Source organism: Peromyscus californicus, unplaced genomic scaffold (genome assembly GCF_007827085.1).
Source record: "Peromyscus californicus insignis strain IS unplaced genomic scaffold, ASM782708v3 Scaffold_4__1_contigs__length_199733344, whole genome shotgun sequence".
NCBI classification, from domain to species: Eukaryota; Metazoa; Chordata; class Mammalia; order Rodentia; family Cricetidae; genus Peromyscus; species Peromyscus californicus.
The window spans coordinates 54814659-54836394 of NW_026294562.1; the positions used below are offsets into that span (position 1 = coordinate 54814659).

General features: G+C 46.2%; 1 protein-coding gene across 4 annotated transcripts in view; it reads left to right on the forward strand.

Annotated features, from left to right (window-relative positions):
- Positions 1–4902: 4902 nt before the first annotated feature.
- The window catches only part of Pola2 (DNA polymerase alpha 2, accessory subunit), a 31906-nt gene continuing 15072 nt past the window's right edge, over positions 4903–21736 (forward strand). For all 4 annotated transcript variants that reach the window (XR_008212850.1, XM_052712371.1, XM_052712369.1 and 1 more), the window contains exons 1-10: positions 4903–5254; positions 7587–7711; positions 9039–9130; positions 9292–9349; positions 14596–14702; positions 17313–17506; positions 18211–18299; positions 19925–20080; positions 20509–20571; positions 21391–21433. Coding sequence is in view for 3 of the 4 variants with exons in the window: in XM_052712371.1 (XP_052568331.1) it covers positions 5176–5254; positions 7587–7711; positions 9039–9130; positions 9292–9349; positions 14596–14702; positions 17313–17506; positions 18211–18299; positions 19925–20080; positions 20509–20571; positions 21391–21433 (1006 nt within the window). In the remaining variant the exon portion in view is untranslated. The remainder of the gene's footprint in view (positions 5255–7586; positions 7712–9038; positions 9131–9291; positions 9350–14595; positions 14703–17312; positions 17507–18210; positions 18300–19924; positions 20081–20508; positions 20572–21390; positions 21434–21736) is intronic.

Below are 21736 nucleotides of genomic sequence, written 5' to 3' on the forward strand. Positions count from 1 at the left end.
ATGGAAGAAAAGCTAATTTTTCCTGGCGGTGTGGTGGAGGGATGGGCAGTGTCTCCACAGGGGTTGGGGTGTGTGTGTGTGTGTGTGTGTGTGTGTGTGTGTGTGTGTGTGTGTGTCTGCATGCCTACAGTGGGCCTTGCAGTTGGTGGAACAGCTGATGAGCAGTGAGGCAGAGTCAGGAATGCATGGACATTCGACTGTTGTTTGCATTCAAGGCAATAACACTTTGCAGAAGTGGGATCTGGTCCAGTTTCCCAAAAGTCATAAAAGGCGCAGGGAATGTCCCTGCCATTCACAGCTTCTCTCTGACCCCGGGTCTGCATACAGTCCAGACTTTGGACATACTCCCATAAACTTTACCTGAAATTTGCTATGTAGATCAGGCTGACCTTGGATTCACAGAGATCTGCCATGCCTCTGCTTCCCAAATGCTGGGATTAAAGGTATGTGCCACTTCACCTGGCTATATTTTAAATTTTTATTATATTTCTAAAGATTTTGTATCTCTGAAAATATGGCAGTCATCCAGACATGGAGGATATGACTTCAAGAGACTGTCCTGCCCTGAGCAATCTCAAGAAATCTGACCCATGACTGCATGACAAACCTGCAGGGGTCAGCAAGCTAGACCAACAAACATGATTCCCTCCCCGGTTCCATGGCCCGGAACTCGTAGGACCCTTGTGGCACACTCGGGTCCAGGGACTTTTCCAAGCCTGCTGGCTCCACGTTGACCAGATCTGCTTCATAACAGCTCTGGCTATCTGGGAATTCGCTCTGTAGACCAGGCTGGCCTGAACTCAGAAATCCGCCTGCCTCTGCCTCCTGAGTGCTGGGATTAAAGGCGTGAGCCACCACTGCCTGGCATACAATGGCTTTTGAGTTGCACAAAATGGTTTTTAAGTTATGCTCCTTACAGATGTGAACCACCATGCCTGGCTCAGGATAAACATTTTTTTAAGATTTATGTATTTATTTATTATGTATACAATGTTCTGCCTGCATGTATGCCTGCATGTATGCCTGCATGCCAGAACAGGGCACCAGATCTTATTACAGATGGTTGTGAGCCACCATGTGGTTGCTGGGAACTGAACTCAGGACCTCTGGAAGAGCAGTCATTGCTCTTAACCTCTGAGCCATCCCTCCAGCCCCTATACATTTTTTGAGTTGTTTGACATGCTCATGTTATTGTTCTTTTGTTACACTCACAGCAGAACTGGGGTTTTATTTTGTTTTGATGGAGAGGTTCGTGTAGCTTTATCTTTGACTGGTCGGTTCGTCTCACTTTTAGGGGCACTCTGAGGTCTGCCAGCAGCCCTTACCCTCCATTTCAGACTCACCTGATGAACTGAAGTGCGTTGGTCAGATGACCTGCCCAGGATGAGAGAGGACTCAAACCCAATATGAATGCAGGGGGTGCAAATCTGTGTCCAGCCTGGGGAGACTCTCCACCAGCTGGGGGACCCTAAGGCAGTTCCCCTGGCCCTCAGCTTCCTCAGTCGATCGATATGCATCTGCTGAGAGTCTGGCAGGAGCCAGGCGTCAGGACAGAACAGGGAGTGTTCTGGTGGGAATATACCAGTCCAAATATGAGTAGTATGCAATCCCAGTGGGGATGAAGGTGAGGAAGAAGAGGCCCTGGAGGCCAGGCGCGATGACACTGGGAAAATGTTGCAGAGATAAGACAAGAAAAGAGGAGCTGGAATTAGCTCCCGCAGCCAGGAACATTCCAGTAGGTACAGGGAGGAACAGCTCGACAGCCATGCCCAGATGCCTCCTGGGTCGAGTTGAAACGAAGAATTGGAGAGGAGCCCACTAGAAGGGGTTGGAGCTGACAGGTCATCTATCAATTTGTGAGAGGTCACAATGGCCTCAACAGGGAGTGAGTGTGTAGGGCTGGGAAGTGGCCCAGCAGTAGACTGCTCCCCCAGGGAGTAAAGATGACTGGGAGAGGCATCTAGCTGAGTGAATGCTTGGTGACCTCAGCTGCTGCACCACTCCCTCTGAGTTCCAACCCCTCCCTACCTCTCACCTCAGGTCTACCTCAGAGGTAGTGCCATAAAGTTATGACTTGCCTTCCTTCCTTCTTTCCTCCTTCCCTTCCTTCCTTGTTTTGTTTTGGTTTCTGCCATTGGGGGTTGCCTTAAGAAACACTACTTTTGCCTGGCAGTGGTGGCATAGGCCTTTAATTCCAACATGTAAACTGACATTCCCAGTCCCAAATAATCACACAGAGGCTTATATTAATTGTAAATGCTTGGACAATAGCTCAGGCTTATTACTAATTAACTTATTACTAATTACTTTTTTTTGTTGTTGTTGTTTTGTTTTTCGAGACAGGGTTTCTCTGTGTAGCTTTGCGTCTTTCCTGGATCTCACTGTGTAGCCCAGGTTGGCCTCGAACTCACAGAGATCCACCTGGCTCTGCCTCCCGAGTGCTGGGATTAAAGGCATGTGCCACCACCACCCAGCAGCACTTACATTTTAAGTTATCCCATATTCCTTATTCACCCTCTATGTGGGTAACATGATGGTACTTTTATTAGCATGGCATGTTCATCTCCTGTTCCCTCTGTGTCCAGCTGATAACTCCACTCTTCTCCTCTCTATACAGACCTCCAGACCTCTATGGCTAACTAGTGGCTAGCTCCACCCTCTGACTCCAAACATTATAACATAAATATAGTAAGTTCTAAGAAATAAACTTAAATTTGAATCAACATACAAAAATATCTTAAACAAAAGTAGAAACATATATACAGTATTACAAAAATAACCTCAAATTTGTATCAATATACAAAAATCCATATCAATGTAAAATATTTAACACTAGTAGTTGCTTTTTTGGTTTAAAAGTAGATTCAATAAACTATCATTTCTATATCCCCCTTTTTCTTTTCAGAACAAGATCCCTGAGTCTAATCTCCTTTGTTCAGCTTTTGTCCTGACCATTACCAATGACAATTTATCAACCCCTCTAAATGATGACAAACATCCATAACCCACTGAACAACCAAAAACCACCCACCTCTTGGGAATGTGGGTGTTGTGTTCTTAAAATTACTTCCTGCCATCTGGAGGCAATGGCATCTTTAGGGGACCCTGAAAAAATGTTTGGATAATATTCAAGTCCTGGGAGAGCTAGCTGTATCATTTGTTGTCCAGTCTCTGTAATGGGAAAGTTCAGGGCTTGTCTCAAGTCCTGGCCAGAGTAGTCTGTGAGGCTGGACCATCTCAGCCGGCCACCCTGAAATTGTCTTTAGCTGTTTGTAGCCCAAAGCCGATCTCTGAGTGGTGTTTGTCAGCTTAGTGGCATTACCGTAGTCCTGGTGGGATTGTCCTTGTGGGGCCCCATCCTCCTTCTGGAGACTTCAAAGATTGCTGTTAGGCATGACCATGGTTCACTGCAGAAAACTGAAACATTTTAAATGTCATATGCAGCAGATCTCAAAGAGGTTAAAGGACCATAATTTGTTATGCATATCCAGAGTACAAAAACTTAATTCCTGGTTACCTGATAGAGGCTCAAACACAAACTCGTGTACAGAAAGCTAGATGAAGCCTTTTTCTAGAATTAGTTAGTACTCTACATGACCATTAATATCATGACAAAAAGTTTAAATAGATATATATTAATTTTATAGCCGGGTGGTGGTGGCGCATGCCTTTAATCCCAGCACTCGGGAGGCAGAGCCAGGCGGATCTTTCTGAGTTCGAGGCCAGCCTGGTCTACAGAGTGAGATCCAGGAAAGGCGCAAAGCTACACAGAGAAACCCTGTCTCGAAAAACAAACAAAAAAAATTTTTATAAATTTTGAGATAATATTTATACCTTAAGAAAAGTTTGAGCTGGAGAAATGGCTCAGAGGTTAAGAGCACTGACTGCTCTTCCAGAGGTCCTGAGTTCAATTCCCAGCAACCACATGGTGGCTCACAACCATCTATAATGAGATCTGGTGCCCTCTTCTGACCTGCAGACATACATGCAGGCAGAACACTGTATACATAATAAATAAATCTTTAAAAAAAGAAAGAAAGGAAGAAAGAAAAGAAAGGAAGAAAGAAAGAAAGAAAGAAAGAAAGAAAGAAAGAAAGAAGAGAAAAGTTTTAGCAAGGCAGTGGTGGCACACACCTTTAATCCCAGCACTCAGGAGGCAGAGCCAGGCAGATCTCTGTGAGTTCGAGGCCAGCCTGGTCTACAGAGCAAGATCCAGGACAGTCGTCAAAACAACACAGAGAAACCCTGTCTCAAAAAACAAAAAAAAACAAACAAACAAAAAAAAAAAACCAGAAAAAAAAAGGAAAAGTTTTAAAGAGTCAAAATAAAACCAAAAGATTATGAGATAAGTGGCAATAGAACAATCCCTTCATTTTGCTTTTTCTTTTTTTTTGGTTTTTCGAGACAGGGTTTCTGTGTGTAGCTTTGCACCTTTCCTGGGACTCACTTGGTAGCCCAGGCTGGCCTCGAACTCACAGAGATCCGCCTGGCTCTGCCTCCCGAGTGCTGGGATTAAAGGCGTGCGCCACCACCACCCGGCCTGCTTTTTCTTTTGTTCCATATCACCAGCACCCAGGAGGCAGACGCAGGCAGATTCTGTGAGTTCAAGGCCAGCATAGTCTACTGAAGTGGAGTGCGCCCTTGCCCGGCGTGCCGGGGACAGCAAGTTTCAGCCACTCCAAGATATGGACGAACAGCGCCTCCTGTCCAGGTAAAAAGGGACAAACAAGCATTGCGGAGCTTCGCAGAGCAGGAGAGACCCCCTGAAACACAGCCACAGCGCGAGCTCGGAACTCTAATCTCCACGCTGATTGAAGCGCATCCGGCGCGTTCTGCGCAGCCGCAATGGGACGTTTCCGCGCGTGCGCCGGGAGGGCGGGGCTGACCCGGTCCTCGCGCAAGCGCGCGCCGGGCTAAAGCATTTGGCGGGTTTTTCCCGGCTGTGCTTCTCACCCACAAGCTAAGCAGTAATTCGGAAGCAAGTTTTCTCTCCGGAAGGAGTTTTCTCTTTTGTTGACGTATTTCTCTGTGACCGGGTGGTTGAGCTCTTCTGAGGGCTTGGTCCAGTTGTCTCTCGTGGCGCGTCCCTCTCATCTTCCCCCCCTAAAGCGAAAGGAGAAGCCTCTGCTGAGCAGACTGGAGCTGAGGTCGGAGCCCGGCCCCTCCCGGGTCACTATGGCTGTGTCCACCCAGCAGCTGGCGGAGGAGCTACAGATCTTCGGCCTGGACTGCGAGGACGCCCTGATAGGGAAACGTGAGTCCCGAACCGAGGGGGTCCCTTCCAAGTTCCATGTGCTCGTGGGGTACCGCTTGGGTCCTGAGTATACAACAGGAGACACTGTCAAAAGGAGACATTGGAACCCTGTGCAGCTCACACCTAATCGTCTGTTGCTCTATGACTTTTCTCATCAGAGTTGTTTTTTAAAGGCAAGGTCTTGCTTTGTAGCCCTGGGTCTCCTAGAACTCACTAGGTAGACCCCTGGGCTGGCCTCGAACTCACAGGGATCGCCTGCCTCTGCTTCCCGAGTGCTGGGGGAATTAAAGGTGTGCACCACCATGCCTGGCTCATTATAATTTTAGTGGTCTGTGCAAATAGGAATTCCTCGAGGTGGATTCCTAATACTTTACTTTAGCTTTGGAAGAAACTTCAGGGAGCTTTTTGGCTCTCTCCCTTTATAGACGGAGGAACACAAGGAAGGAGAATTAATTGTCTAAGCTGTGTGTCAACCCCTGTGTCTTGCTCTGGAGTCCAGTGCCTCATCATATTGGTCCATAGAGTCCAATGGTGAAGACTTAAATCACACATCTCTCTTGTGAGAATCAGTTTCAGAATAGCGCTGTGTGTACACTTGCCTTAACCACTCATCAACACTTTGAACTTCTAAGTTTAGGATATAAAGCCAGAGTGTGAGTGGGCCTGCCTGTTATCCCAGCACTTGGGAGACCGAGGCCAGGAGGATCACAGAAAATTCAAGGCCCGCTAGGGCTAAACAATGAGATCCTGTCGGCTCTGCTTTTTTTTTTTTTAAATGACCAAATCGTTGAAGAAAGGTCTTATTAGCAGGTAGCCATCTTTTTTTTTTTTTTTAAATTTATTTAACTTTATTTTACATACATTGGTGTGAAAGTGTCAGATCCCCTGGAACTAGTGTTACAGACAGTTGTGAACTGCCATGTGGGTGCTGGGAATTGAACCCAGGTCCTCTGGAAGACCAGCCAGTGCTCTTAACCCCTGAGCCATCTCTCCAGCCCCTCTGCTTTACTTTTAAAGGTTAAAAAAAATAGAAGCAGAATGTAAACACACTAATTCATAATGCATTTCTTTCATGAAGACTGAAATACTCCAAGTCCTTGTGAAGACTTAAAATGAATCTTTTTCTTTTTAAAAATGTGTTGAGACAGGGCCTCTTTTTGTAACCCAGGCTAGCCTCAAACTAGCAGCGATCCCCCTGCCTCTGCCTCCTGAGCACTGGGATTATTTATTTTTATGTGATTGAGTGTTCGTCTGTGTGTATACAAATGCACCACATGCATGCAGAGCCTTCAGAAGCCAGAAGAGGGAGTCAGCCTCTGGGACTAGAGTTACTACCAGCTCGTTCACATGCCATCAGGAGCACGTTTTTGTAGCTTCACTGCCCCCTGCCCTGGGGTTTCCTTTGGATTTCCTCACCTCCCCTTCTCAGCCTTTCAAGGTTCCTTTTCATCTTGATGTGAATGGACAGGACTCAGCTCAGAACCACTTCCTGCTAGGTACATCCACTCCTGTGGTGACTCACTCAGTCCTCCTTCACCACCCTCAATCTAGTTAGCTTGCTCCAAGCATTCCCTGTCTCTGCCTTCCATACACTGGGGTTTACAGACATGCCACCATGCCCACTGCATTCCTGTCTTCATGCTTGTGTGACAAGCTCTTTACCTGCAGAGGCCTCTCCCTGGTCCCTGGTTGTATTTAAATTGCCAGACTCCTCAGCTCCATGATCCCTTCCCCCAACTTCATTTTTCTACATCGCACCTTTGAGCATCTAAGGTACTATGTACTTTCTTTTTTTGTTTTTTTGTTTTTTTTTTTTCCCGAGACAGGGTTTCTCTGTGTAGCTTTGCACCTTTCCTGGATCTCACTCTGTAGACCAGGCTGGCCTGGAACTCACAGAGATCCGCCTGCCTCTGCTTCCTGAGTACTGGGATTAAAGGCATGCGCCACCACCGCCCGGCTCTATATACTTTCTTGTTCTGGCTTCACCCCAGTAGCAAGCTTCCTGTGATCAAGAACAAAAACCTGTTTCGTTCCCAGGGCCTGTGAATAAGCAGTGACTGGATAACAGGGATTGCTTCACCTCAGTATGAAAGCAAAAGAAGTGAACTGGGTGGGGGGGGGCTGGAGAGATGGCTCAGCGGTTAAGAGTGCTCTTCCAGAGGTCCTGAGTTCAATTCCCAGCAACCACATGGTGACGCACAACCATCTATAATGAGATTGGTGCCCTCTTTCGGCATGCAGGCAGAACATTGTATACATCATAAGTAAGTAAATCTTTAAAAAAGAAAAGAAATGAACTAGGTTCTTCCTTGCCTGATTTCTCTCCCTACAGTGGCAGAGCTGTGTGTTCTGTACAGACAGACGGAGGAGGGAATGGTGAGTGAGCTTATCGCCTTCTGCACCAGCACAGGGAAAATGTGCCTTACTGCAGAGATCCTGAACTCCTTTGAACACGAGGTGAGAGCAAATGCGAATTCACTAATGTCGTCCTGCTGTGTGGGGGTGTGCAGTATATGAAAGGACGCGGGCTCTGGAGTCTGACCTGGACTCCAGCTCCAGTGTGAGCTTGGTCTTCTGCCTGCTTTCTTCCCTCTTTGCTTCTTTCTATCATAGTGTCTTTCCGTTTCTGTACGTTTATTTATGGTGTGTATGCATGGGTATGCACACCTGTGCTACAGAGCTTAGGGACAGCTATGAAATATTGGTTGTTGCCAAATGGTGGTGGCGTACACCTTTAATCCCAATACTGTTTGAGGCCAGCCTGGTCCACATAGGGAGTTCCAGGACAGCCAGAGCTACATAGTGAGACTGTGTCTTGAAAAGAAAAAGGAAAGTTGATTCTCTCCTTCTACTCAGTGAGTTCTGGGGTTCAAATCCAGGCCATTAGGTTTAGCAGAAAGTGCCTTTGCCTGTTGAGCCCTGTCACTGGGCCCCTGCTTACTGTTTTTGAGCCTTGTTTTTTTTGTTTTTTGTTTTTTGTTTTTTCCCTTCTATCAAGTTCTGATAACCTGTGTTTTTAATGATTGGTAAAAATTAAATGACGTTGTATGTGAAGCACCTAAAATTGCCTTTCACACCTAAAAGTGGCAGGTGTGAAAGAGAATTATATTAGAATCATGTGTTGTCAGCAGATAGTTACTGGGAAAGCTTTTTAATATTTATTTTTGTTATTATTCTAATATGTGGATGTGTATAGGTATGTGTGCATGGGTGCAGGTGCCTACAGAGGCAAGAGGTGTCAGATCCCCTGGACCTGGAGTTACAGGCGGTTGTGATGTGTTAAGCTGCCTGATGTGGGTGCTGGGAATCGAATTTAGATCTTCTGGAAGAGTGATATGTCATGTGTGTGCGCGTGTGCGTGTGTGTACTGATCCCAATCCTACTGTCTCCCAAATGCTAGGATGATAGGCATGATCCACCATGCCCAGCCTGCCATGTTTGGTTTGTTTTAGAGACAGTGTCTCACTATGTAGACCAGGCTGGCCTTGAGCTCACAGATCCACCTGCTTCTGCCTCCCAGTGTTGGAATTAAAGGTGTGTACTAACACGGTAGTTAACACTTTTCTGAGTAGTTTCTTATCTTTGACTCTGGGGGTGGGGCGATACTGGAATTGAATCCAGGGCCTCTTGCGCGCCTGGCAAGTGTTCTGCCCCCTGAGCTCTATCCCGAACTCTTCTTTGCTTGTGTTTTGAATGCCTGTTATTACCTCAGATGGGAAGTGTTCTCTCTATTATCAGACTATGGATTAATGTAATCACCCTCTGCTTCTATTCCATTCCTCAGATTCTAAACAAGAAAGTATCCAAAGCCTGGCACAGTGCCTCCAAGGACAGTGGGCATGCAGGAGCCAGAGACATTGTTTCTATACAAGAGCTGTATCCTTTTATGCAGAAGGTCTTTGCACTAAGCCATATATATGTATTTTGTAATTTCTCTACTGTTGTATATATAACTTAAAAACAAATTTTAAAAAATACCTAGCATTCAGTTTTTCAGTTAATCGCATGTAATTACTCTCCTTGACCAGTGTTTTCAGGATTGAAGCGGAGGAAGAAGAGGAGACCCTTTTGAACTCTTATACCACACCCTCTAAGGTGAACATTCGGTACCTGGAAACTGTATTCTACAAGTAACATTCTTAAAAATATATCACAAAACTGGGCTTGGTAGTGCACACCTTTAAACCCAGCACTTGGGAGACAGAGGCAGGTAGATCTCTGAGTTCTAGGGCAGCCTGGTCTCACCAAAGAAAGTAAGTTCACAACTCTCTATGATTTTCCATTTCCCTACTAAGGTTCACAGTCTGAATAATATGTCTGAGGCTCTGTCTGAACTGACTCCACTTCGGTCCTGTCTCCCATCCTGGTTTTCTTGCTTATCTTCAGGCATACCAAACATACACTCACCTCGTGGCCTCTTGTCAGGGGGATCTAAGCTGTCTAAAGTAGCGGCTTCCTCCCTCTTCCTCTCCTGTATCTATTCTCTTGCTCTATCTTTCACGGTGAACTTTAGTGTTGTTCCATTTCACTGCACTACAGACGCTCTCAGGTCGTGGACACTGCTCCATCCACTGTTCCTTCCCTCAGGCCTGGCCCATGATAGCTGTAGCATTAGTGTGTTAGAGGAGTCTGTGTGGAAAGTAGCTAGAGAAAATGTATCCAGACCCCAGAGTCATGTCTACCCTTTGCCTTACTCATTCTTCCTAGTGCGGCAACATCTCCTGAGAACTAGGAGGGTAGCCCCGGGGTACATGTTTAGTGTGTACAGAGCCCTGGAGTCCATTCCCAGCAACCCCCTAAGACTATCTGAGGAAATGATCCAAATCATGGAAAAAGCTATATGCATGACAAGGTACATCATAACATTATTCATAATCACAAGAAACTAAAAATAACCTATCATCTAGCAGTAGAGGAGGAGGCATAGAAATTATTCATGAATTCAATCAGATAACAGGACTAAGGGTAAAGATTGTTCCAGTGTAGGAGAATGCATGTAGAATTTAAAAATCAGAATGTAAAATGCTGTAAGCTTTATTTTTAAATTAGGATAACTTCTTGTTTGTTTGTTTGTTTTTCAAGACAGGATTTTACTGTAGCCCTACCTGACTAAATAACCCTTCTTGAATATTCCTTAATTGTTTCTTAATATCTTTCAACTAATTATATAAATTAAAATAGTTACTCTATTTTGATGTCAGTTTCTTGAGTTCTTTATATACTTTAGAGATCAGTCTTCTGTCAGATGTGGGGTTGATCTTTTCCCATTCTGTAGGCTGTTTTTTTGTCTTATTGACCATGTCTTTTGCCCTTCAAAAGCTTCTCAGGCCAGGCGGTGGTGGCGCATGCCTTTAATCCCAGCACTCGGGAGGCAGAGGCAGGCGGATCTCTGTGAGTTCGAGGCCAGCCTGGTCTACGGCGCGAGATCCAGGAAAGGCGCAAAGCTACACAGAGAAACCCTGTCTCGAAAAACCAAAAAAAAAAAAAAAAAGCTTCTCAGTTTCAAGAGGTCCTATTTATTTATTTATTTACTTACTTATTTATTTATTTATTATGTATACAGCATGTATGACCAGAAGAGGGCACCAGATCTCATTACAGATGGCTGTGAGCCACCATGTGATTGCTGGGAATTCAGCTCAGGACCTCTGGAAGAGTAGTCAGTGCTCTTAACCTCTGAGCCATCTCTCCAGCCCAAGAGGTCCCATTTATTAGTTGTTGCTCTCAGTGTCTGTGCTACTGGTGTTATATTTAGGAAGTGATCTCCTATGCCGATGCGTTCAAGAGTACTTCCAGGCCGGGCGGTGGTGGCGCACGCCTTTAATCCCAGCACTCGGGAGGCAGAGCCAGGCGGATCGCTGTGAGTTCGAGGCCAGCCTGGGCTACCAAGTGAGTTCCAGGAAAGGCGCAAAGCTACACAGAGAAACCCTGTCTCGAAAAACCAAAAAAAAAAAGAGTACTTCCTACTTTCTCTTCGATCAAGTTCAATGTAACTTGATTTATGTTGAGGTCTTTGATCCACTTGGACTTGAGTTTTGTGCATGGTGACAGATATGGATCTATTTTTAATCTTTTACATGTTGACATCCAGTTATACCAGCACCATTTGTTGAAGATACTTTCTTTTTTCCATTGTATAGTTTTGGCTTGTTTGTCAAAAATCAGGTGTTCCTATGTGTGTGGGTTAATGTCAGGGTCTTCAATTTGATTCCATTGGTCCGTATGTCGGTTTTTATGCCAGTACCAAGCTGTTTTTATTACTATAGCTCTATAGTAAAGCTTAAGGTCAGGGATGGTGATGCCTCCAGAGATTGCTTTATTATACAGGATTCTTTTAGCTATCCTGGGTTTTTTGTTTTTCCATATGAAGTTGAGTATTGTTCTTTCCAAGTCTGTGAAGAATTGTGTTGGGATTTTGATGGGGATTGCATTGAATCTGTAGATTGCTTTTGGTAAGATTGCTGTTTTTACTATGTTGATCCTACCTATCCATGAACATGGGATATCTTTCCATTTTCTGTTATCTTCTTCAGTTTCTTTCTTTAGAGACTTAAAGTTCTTATCATACAGGTCCTTCACTTGTTTAGTTAGTGTTACCCCAAGGAATTTTATATTATTTGTGGCTATTGTAAAGGGTGATTTTTCTCTGATTTTTTTCTCATCCCTTTTATCATTTGTGTATAGGAGGGCTACTGACTTTTGAGTTGATCTTGTATCCTGCCACCTTACTGAAGGAGTTTATCAGCTGTAGGAGTTCCTTGGTTGAATTTCTGGGGTCAGTTATGATTACTATCATATTGTCTGCAAATAGCGAAAGTTTGACTTCTTCCTTTCCAATTTGTATCCCCTTGATCTTCTTTTGTTGTCTTATTGCTCTAGCTAGAACTTCAAGTACTATATTGAATAAATATGAGGAGAGTGGACAGCCTTGCCTCACTCCTGATTTTAGTAAAATCGCATTGAGTTTCTCTCCATTTAATTTGATGGTGGCTGTTGGCTTGCTGTAAATTGCCTTTATTATATTTATGTATGTTCCTTGTATTCCTGATTTCTCTAAGACCTTTATCATGAGGGGGTGTTAGATTTTGTCAAAAGCTTTTTCAGCATCTAATGAGATGACCATGTGGGGGTTTTTTATTGGTTTTTTTTTTTTTTGTTTTTCAGTTTATATGTTGTATTACATTGACAGATTTTTGTATGTTGAACCATCCTTGCATCCCTGGATCATGGTGGATAATTGTTTTGATGTGTTCTTAGATTCAGTTTGCCAATATTTTGTTGAGTATTTTTGCATCAATGTTCATGAGGGAGATTAGTCTGTAATTCTCTTTCTTAGTTGCTTTGTGTGGCTTGGGAATCAGAGTAACTGTAGCCTCATAAAAGGAGTTTGGTAATGTTCCTTCTGTTTCTATTGTGTGGAACAATTTGAAGAGTATTGGAATTAGCTCTTTGAAAATCTGGTAGAATTCTGAGCTGAAACCATCTGGTCCTGGGCTTTTTTTGGTTGGGAGACTTTTAATGATTTTCTATTTCCTTAGGAGTTATTGGTCTATTTAAATATTTTATCTGGTCTTGTTTTAACTTTGGTATGTGGTATCTATCCAGAAAATTGTCCATTTCTTTCAGATTTTCCAATTTTGAGGAGTACAGGTTTTTGAAGTATGACCTGATGATTCTCTGGATTTTTTTTTTTTCAAGACAGGGTTTCTCTGTGTAGCTTTGGTGCCTTTCCTGGAACTCAGTCCGTAGCCCAGGCTGGCCTCCAACTCACAGAGATCTGCCTGGCTCAGCCTCCTGAGCACTGGGATTAAAGGTGTGTGCCATCACTGCCCGACTAAAAAAATTAACTTTTAAAATCTAGTTTGTAAGCCAGGTGTGGTGGCTCACATCTGTAATCTTAGTACTTGTGAGAAGGAGGCATGCAGTTCAGGAGTTGAAGGATAGCCTTAGCTACACTGAGTTCAAGACCAATGTGGGCTTTAATACCTGATACTGTCTCAAACAAAAAACAATACAGAGGCTGCAGAGCTGTCTCACTAGTTACAAGATCTTGCTGCTCTTGCAGAGGACCCAAGTTCAATTCTCAGCACCCACATCAGGCAGTTCACAGGTGTGTGTAACTCCAGCTCCAGGGGTTCTGATGCCTCTTCCAACCTCCCTAAGCACCTTTACCTGCATGCATATGCTCACATACACATAAATAAAATAAAATCTTTAAATAAATAAAACCACAAATATTTGAAAGCCTAATTTCCGATATAGCTTCTTAGTTTTTCTTTTTTTTGAGTCAGAGTCTTACTCTGTAGCCCAGGCTGACCTGGAAGTTGGATGACCTTTGCACTGCAGCTTCCCAAAAGCTAGGATTTCAGGTATGAGCCATCATGCTTGTCTTAGTGATGGTTCTGAGTCTGTTCTCACCCTGGGTCCTACAGACTCTACCAATCGATAGCTTGATGGCCTTTCCTTAAATGACCAGCAAGAGGAGCCCTTGAGTCAGAAAAGTTTCTGCATATGCGCTGGAGCCCTTGGGCTGAACAAGACATTTGTCTTTCCTGTTAACACACCCCATTATCCGAGGCTTTAGGGAATATTAGGGCCTGTGATTGGGTTTCATCCTTTATTTTGTACTTATTTTTGACTTTTTTTTTTTCTGGAGCTGAGAACCGAACCCAGGGCCTTATACTTGCTAGGCAAGCGCTCTACCACTGAGCTAAATCCCCAACCCCTTATTTTTGACTTCTTATTGTTGAGCACAGAAAAAAAAAAAAAAGAGAGAGAGAGAGAGAAGAAATGAAAAACCGAAAAGGGGGAAAAAAAAAAGACCCAGATGTGACCATGAGTGAGGTCTTTGCTGACAGCTCTCTCCAAGCATGAGCTCACCTACCTTATCTTCCTGGAGTTATTCCAGGCTTTAATTTGGAAAATGTGTGGTAGACTTGGCCAAAAGAAGTGTAACATGGTCCCATCCCTTCTCCAGAGAATGTGTGCACTCAGGTCAAAGCTGTGTATTGCCAAACTCGGGTCTTTGCTAAAAGCAGGAAGCGGTGGGGCTGGAGATGTGCGTGCAGGTTGACAGGTCAGCTGGGCTGGCCCTCCTCTTTGGGAGATGTTTGCATTCTTTTCATGATAGCCTTCAGAGTGCAGATAGCGTCCTGGTGGGGGCTGGGTTTCTCTTGAAGGTTTGTGTGATCTCTGCTGGCGATGGCTCCTGGAGAGCCCCGGCCCTGCCTGTGCCCTTTACTGTGCCACTTTGTCCTTGCTAAGGCACTGCAGCGGGTCTATACTTAATTAGCGACTTGAAGCCAGAGTGACTGGGATTTCATTTTTCATCTTGTTTCTAGGGTCCTCATAAGCGAGCTAGCAGCACCCCAGAAACCCCCCTAACAAAAAGGAGTGTCTCTACACGTAGCCCACATCAGCTTCTCTCGCCATCGAGTTTCTCCCCGAGGTATGTGTCATGATCGATCCAAGTGCCAAGAAAGCTGCGCCTCCTTCTCTGCTGACAGGGAACTGCGAGTAACTTATTAACCGCCAGAGGAGCGGGGTGTCTGCTGGGAGCTGGCTGGGAAGCCTGTGGTTCTCTGCCTTGTGGAAAATTACTGTTTTCTACAGTAATTAGGGAAACTTGCTTTCCACCCACTTCTCTAGGGCTCATTTCCTAGATCGGGAACTGATACCTCCTATTGAAAACAGCCTGGCTATTCAGAAGCCCGGGCGTCTGGCGCGTCTGGTCAGTCAGGGCCAATAGGCTCCCACCTGCTCCTACTCGTCTGTGTTTACTTGGGTTTCTTTCTGTAACCTGAAGTATTTTTTTAAAGGAAAAGTATGCACCTTTGTTCACAGTATTGCGTAACCTGTTTGTCCCGTGCTCAGGTGACAGCTGGCTTCTGAGCATTTTCTCATCACTGAATCTTCTCCTTCAGAGGCTTAATTGAGATTTCCTCATGGCTACCACCCCTATGCATAAATGTGCAGAGATCATGTGTGACTGAAAATCCATAAATGATAGGTCTCCATTAGAGAAATCCACAGATGAGTGCTTGGCTGAGAAGACATGTTTATAAGACTGTCACATCAGGATGGGCCTCAGGAACAGCATTTCAACCGTTTAGGGAACTACCGACCTCTGGGTCCTTCTAAACCAACCGGAGTGTAGGCTTCTCAGTTCTGTCACTTTAGAGAGTGACGGGCGGAGAGGTGGTTCAGCAGTTGAAAGCACTGGCTGCTCTTGCAGAGGACACAGGTTTGGTTCTCAGCCTCCGTGTTACATCTCCACAGCCATTTGTAACTCCAGTTCAGGGGGTCCACAAGCTCTCTGCCTCTGCAGATACCAGGCACATGGATGGTGCACATACATCCACACAGGCAAAATACTCAACACACGTAGAATACAGAGAGGCAGTAACTGGAGGCTCTGCGGCCCTTGTCCCGGGGGTGGTTATTGGATCCTGAAGGACAGTTTGGTTTCACTGTGGTCCACCTGGTTCAGAGAAATCTCAAAACTGCTTTCCAGAGTCAACTTTCTAGACGTAAAAGGGCATTTCTAGCTTCTAAGGCCTCGGTTAAGAAAGGTATCAAGCCGGGTGGTGGTGGTGGTGGTGGTGGTGGTGGCGGCGGCGGCGGCGGTGGCGGCGGGCGGCGGCGGCGGCAGCGCACGCCTTTAATCCCAGCACTTGGGAGGCAGAGGCAGGTGGATCTCTGTGAGTTCGAGGCCAGCCTGGTCTCCAAAGCAAGTTCCAGGAAAGGTGCAAAGCTACACAGAGAAACCCTGTCTCGAAAAACCAAAAAAAGGGGGGGGGGGGCATTTCTGGAACCTATGAGGGTTCAAATAGTTGTTGCAGAACCATTGTGGGCGTCAGCCTCTCTAAGCAGGAAGCTCTTTAAATCTGTTTCTCTGGCCATGGCTGTCCCCTGTGAGCATCTGATGGCACTAGAGGGCTGCTGTGACGCATGCCCTTCACAGGTGGAGCCCAAAGAGGCTGGTAACTCCCCTGCCAGATCGTTGTTTTAATGTACACTAAGAAAGCTGACATCAGAAGCTCGTTTTGTAATTTATAAGAGTAGTCTGTAAATTATTTAGGTAGAGGCAGCCCTGGAGATAAAGATAATTAGTTGAGCTCATTTTCTATAACTTGTCTGGAAAGAAGGGATGTTGTCAACAATTACGACCATGACCCTTGTGAAGTGAGTTCCCACAGAGTTTTAGAGTGCTGGGTGTTGCGTGTTTCTAGACCTCTCCGTAGGCAGTGTTCACAGCAGGAGGATTAGAAGCTTCCAAGCAGATCAGCAACATTCTTGGATTGGCACTCTGGTTAGCCAGTCAGATGGACACAGAGTTGGTCGGTGCGGCCTTGGAGTGGGGTAAGAGGTGCTTGCTCCCTCTTAACTCTTCATTCATTGCCTCCCCACCTCCACAGAGGCAAGGGAAAGGTTCGCTTATTGTGTTGGACTTCTATTTTAGTGTTACTTGATCATCTTTGAACTAACTGTACTCGGAGTTTTTTTATTTGCTCTGTTTTTAGAGATAAGATCTTCTGTTCCCTAAGCTGTCCTCAAACTTGGCTGAGGATGGCCCTGAGGTCTCAATCTTGCCTTCACTTTCTGAGTGCTAGGATTGCAGACGTGTGCCACCACGCCTGGTTTCAACTGCGTTGTAGGTTTTTGTATTTGCTCAGCAATACCTGACCCAGTCACTGTTTCAGGCTCAAATAACAGGTTGGTAACCATGGGTGACTCACACGAAGGAGGGAAAAGAGTTAAAACTTGCCTTTCAGTCAGTTCAGAGCGTGTTTTGTTTTGCTTCATTTAGTTCTGATGGAGAAAAAAATAACAAGCTTTTTATATGTTTTTGTCTTTAAACTTCTAAACTTTTGTATTCTGGTGTTCCTTAGTACCTCATTCCCGAAATTCCTGAAAGGTCAGAGTACTCCAGCCCCTCCATGTTGATGAGATCTGTAAGACAGTTTGTTTTTTCTGCAGGCCTCCCAAGCCTTGCCTCGTGTTCCTGTCTCAGGTAGCCACAGGCACGGTAATACTAATCTGTTCTGCTTCCCATCAGTGCTGCCCCCTCCCAGAAATACAGCTCCAGAACCAACCGAGGAGAAGTGGTCACCACATTCGGCTCAGCACAAGGCGTGTCCTGGTCTGGGAGAGGAGGTTCTGGAAGTGTCAGCCTGAAGGTCATAGCATGCCCAGAGCCACTCACAGGCAGCTACAAAGCCATGTTTCAGCAGCTCTCAGATATTCGTGAAGGTAACCGGTTTCCTCTTGGAAAGTCTGGTAGGTTTAAAGCCCCACAGAAGGACTGAGAGACATGAAGGGACAAAGCCTGACTCAGCTGGAGGCCTTTGAATCCAGAGGTTGGCCGATGTCCTTATGGGTGCTCTTTAAGTGAAGGGAAGGACGCTGGGTGATGCTGTGATTTCCCAAGTTGTGTGGTTCACTGAAGAAAAGTGCACAGCCACCCTAGTAGTGGAGCGTGAGCTGTGAAGGAGTTCAGCTCTTGAGTTAGGAGCACTCAGCTGCTTCCTTGGAAACTCCCAGGTTACCTGGAGTTCCCTGCAGTCTAGTAAGGGTGGGCTTCTTTTTTTTTTTTTTTTTCCTTTTTTTTTTGGTTTTTCAAGACGGTTTCTCTGTGTAGCTTTGCGCCTTTCCTGGAATTTACTCTGTAGCCCAGGTTGGCCTCGAACTCACAGAGATCCGCCTGCCTCTGCCTCCCAAGTGCTGGGATTAAAGGTGTGCGTCACCACCGCCCGGCTAGGGTGGGTCTCTTGATGGTGCTCTGGGACTGTGCCATGAGCCCAGTGGAAAACCAGTTTAGTAATCGTGTCAGAAGATGGATTGAGGCCTGAGGTCAGACTGCACAGATGTCCATGTTCCTAGATCCTGTGGAACGGCTGTGATGCTGGACGATGTGTTCTGTCTCACCGACAGCACCCTGTCACCTCTGATTGCAGTTCTGACCTGTAAGATAGAAGAGCTTGGCAGCGAACTGAAGGAGCATTACAAGATTGAGGCTTTTACTCCTCTTCTAGAACCAGCACAAGTAAGAGCCACTTGAAGAGTTCTCACTAATTACTTCTACTCTCAATTCCTGATGTAGACCATGCTGGCTTTGAACTGAGAAAGCTGTCCCGTGTCGTGTCGTGTCGTGTCGTCCCCCCCCCCCCCCCCCCCCCCCCCCCCCCCCCCCCCGCCCATGCTGGGATTAAAGGGGGATTAAAGGTGTGTGCCACCACGCCCAGCTTAAATTATTACTACTCTCTGGAGTCAGTGAAGAAGCCTTCTTCCACTCACCAGGTCTGCTGGTTCACTCTCAGTCTTGGTTAGCGCTGACAAAATGGGTCCCTCTTAAAAAAAAGAAGTGCTCCCTGGCTATGTTGCCAGACTTTTCCTCCCTCGTGGACTGGGTCCTATACACAAACAGGTTGAAACCTTGTTTTCTCCGTGGTGGAGGAGATTGCCTCTGGGGACCTTCTGCAGGTAGAAGTGTCTGGGTTTGCAAGGTGAGAACTGTGGGCTGGGAATTCTCTCATTGCCTGAGCGATTCCTCTGGCTTGAGCACTGATGCAGATCAGTGGCTGCCTCTGGCATCTAGAGTTCCATCATGCTTTAATTCTGGTGTGGGTACTCTCTGGAGCATCCAATCTAAGAGAAGATGTGTCCTGTATAACCCTTGACGGAATGTACCTTTGTCCTGTTTGCTTCCAGGGGAAGTGACCATGCGTAAAACTTTGTCCTTAGCCGGGCGGTGGCAGTGCACGCCTTTAATCCCAGCACTCGGAGGCAGAGGCAGTCGGATCTCTGTGAGTTCGAGGCCAGCCTGGTCTACAAAGCTAGTGCCAGGACAGCCAGGACTGTTACACAGAGAAACCCTGTCTCATGGGGGGAAAAGAAAAGAAAAGAAAAGAAAAGAAAAGAAAAGAAAACTTTGTCCTGTAGTAAGTTTTGGAGAAATTGAGAGGAAGTGTGGGGGCAGGGCTGCACATGAGGGAAAGATTAGATATTCTCAGTTTGCTCCCAAGAGTGGGAGCTTACACAGGAAGCCACTAGGAGAGATGTCAGTTCCGTCTAGGAAGGACTTCCTGTGGAAGTGGTAATGTGATGTCCCACATGGTATCTGGGCACTTGGGAGCCCAAGGCAGGAAGATTGAGAGTTCAAGGATAGACTGTGTTATGTAGCAAAACCCCGTGGGGAGGCAGGAGCGTGCAGGTACCAAGAGGAACTACAGCATGGCTGAGGATTTGGCCCTGGAGCCAACTTCCGACCTTTGGGTCCAGGCTTCACTGTTGTTTGACCTTAATGAAATTATCATGTGGCTCTGCCTCTTGTTGCTGGGTGTAGCCATAGCTATCTCATGGTGATGTGAGGGCTGGATGCGTTAATACATGTCATCTGAGAACGGTGTGTGGTAGACTCAGTGAATGTGATCTATTAATAGCTCTGGTTTTCTAGAAGTGCTTGTGGGCTGCGGGGCTTGGGGGGCTTCCCCCTGGTTGCGAATGCTCACACTCAGGCAGCCTCTCAGAGCACACCTGGGAGGCAGGAGGTGGACTAGACACCCTTGAAGGGTCGTTCCGCTTTCAGTGGTGATGCTGCGAGCACCTCCCGGGACATATGCTCTTTGGGTTTCACTGTCCCACCATTGTGTTGCACTCTTCCTTTGGTAGGAGCCTGTCATCCTGCTGGGCCAGATTGGCTGTGACAGCAATGGCAAGCTGAACAGCAAGTCAGTGATTCTCGAGGGAGACCGGGAACACTCCTCGGGCACTCAGATTCCGGTGGATTTATCCGACCTCAAGGAATATTCTCTCTTTCCTGGACAGGTGAGACTGTGGAGCCTCCTGAGATGCAGACCTGAGAGCGTGCAGTGGGCAGCTATTTCTTGGTTTCCGTCTCTGTTGCCATGAGATTGGGTTGTATAGGTCCACTGTTTTACAGACTGTTTTTCCTCTCCTGGGTCCAACTGCCCAGGTTCAGATCCCAGCTCCACTGCATGAGGTGTGTGGCTGTGGGTGAGGTACTTGGCCTTCAAAGCCAGGGTGTCTTCATCCACAAAGCGAAATAAAAATTCTTACCTCATGCGACTGTTGTGAGAATTAGGTCATCTCTGAAGAGCGTAATTGTGACTGATACAGCCCCCCTTCATTTGTTTTCTGGGAAATGCCCTAAGTTTATAATTACCAAAAGTGGTTTATCTCGGCCCTCTCGTTTCTCTCTCCTGGTCAGCAGTCTTGTGTGTCTTGTCTTTCAGGTTGTAATTATGGAAGGATTCAACACCACTGGTAGGAGACTTGCTGCCACGAGGCTCTACGAGGTACAGATGGGCCTCTCCACCACCTCATGTTTGCTCCAGCTCAGTGTGTGCAGTTCTGGGACAAGGGACTGGTCTTTCTCAGACTCTGCATGTTTGTTAGTAGTTTTTGTTTCTAGGGTTGGAACCCACCTCCAAGCTGTAAATTAGCAAACTGTTTCCTCCAGAGAGCCAAGCAGCAAATATTTAAACGTGTCTGTATCATTATAGTGCCAGTGCAGCCATAGGCCACTCATAAACAAATGAAAACTTCATTTTAAAAAAAATGGCTGCAGCCGGGCAGTGGTGGCACACACCTTTAATCCCAACACTCGGGAGGCAGAGGCGGGCGGATCTCTATGAGTTCAAGGCCACCCTGGTCTACAGAGCGAGATCCAGGACAGGCACCAAAACTACACAGAGAAACCTTGTCTCGAAAAACCAGGAAAAAAAATGTCTGTAGTCAAATTTGGCCTCAAGCTGTAGCTTACTTATCTCTGCTGTCCACTGTGGTCCTCTTGAGATGAATTTCCACAGAATGCCAGGAGAAGTAGGTGGGCTCCCTTCCCTTCCATCCTCGCCCAGCATGCCAATGGTTTAGGCACCCACTTTGCTTGAGAGAGCCAAGGGTTTTCCCATTGCCTGGTCTGCTAAGTCACGGTGAGCTATTTAGACAAATGGCAGAACCGGGGCTCTACCTGTAACGCCAAGAGCAAGGCAGAGACAAGTCCCCTCTCATCGCTTCGCACGGTCCTCCCACTGCACACCTGCAAACACTCAGAGCCATCCGTCACCCAAGCAACGGCGGGAACAGACCTCAGCTGAGCGTTCTTTCTGTTTCAGGGGGTACCACTTCCGTTCTATCAGCCCACCGAAGAGGATGGTGGTAAGTTTTGGTTCAAATTTTTTCTTGCCAACAATGGGGGTGATAGACAAAGTCCCAGACTGTAGTTGCCCAGGCTCAAGGAAACAGCAAAGCTGTGTGGGAGCGACATGCCGAGCAGTGCAGACACAGCTGATCAGTGGGCTTACTTCCTCTTTACGAGTCACTAGTGGGTCTGAACCGCTTAAGCACTGATAGTGGCGTTGTCTGGGCTCTGGTGATAACAAAGTAAACACCTGTAATCCGGGCTACTGCTTAACAGGCATGTGAAGGGTACTTGAAAAGGGAAATGATATACACATTATA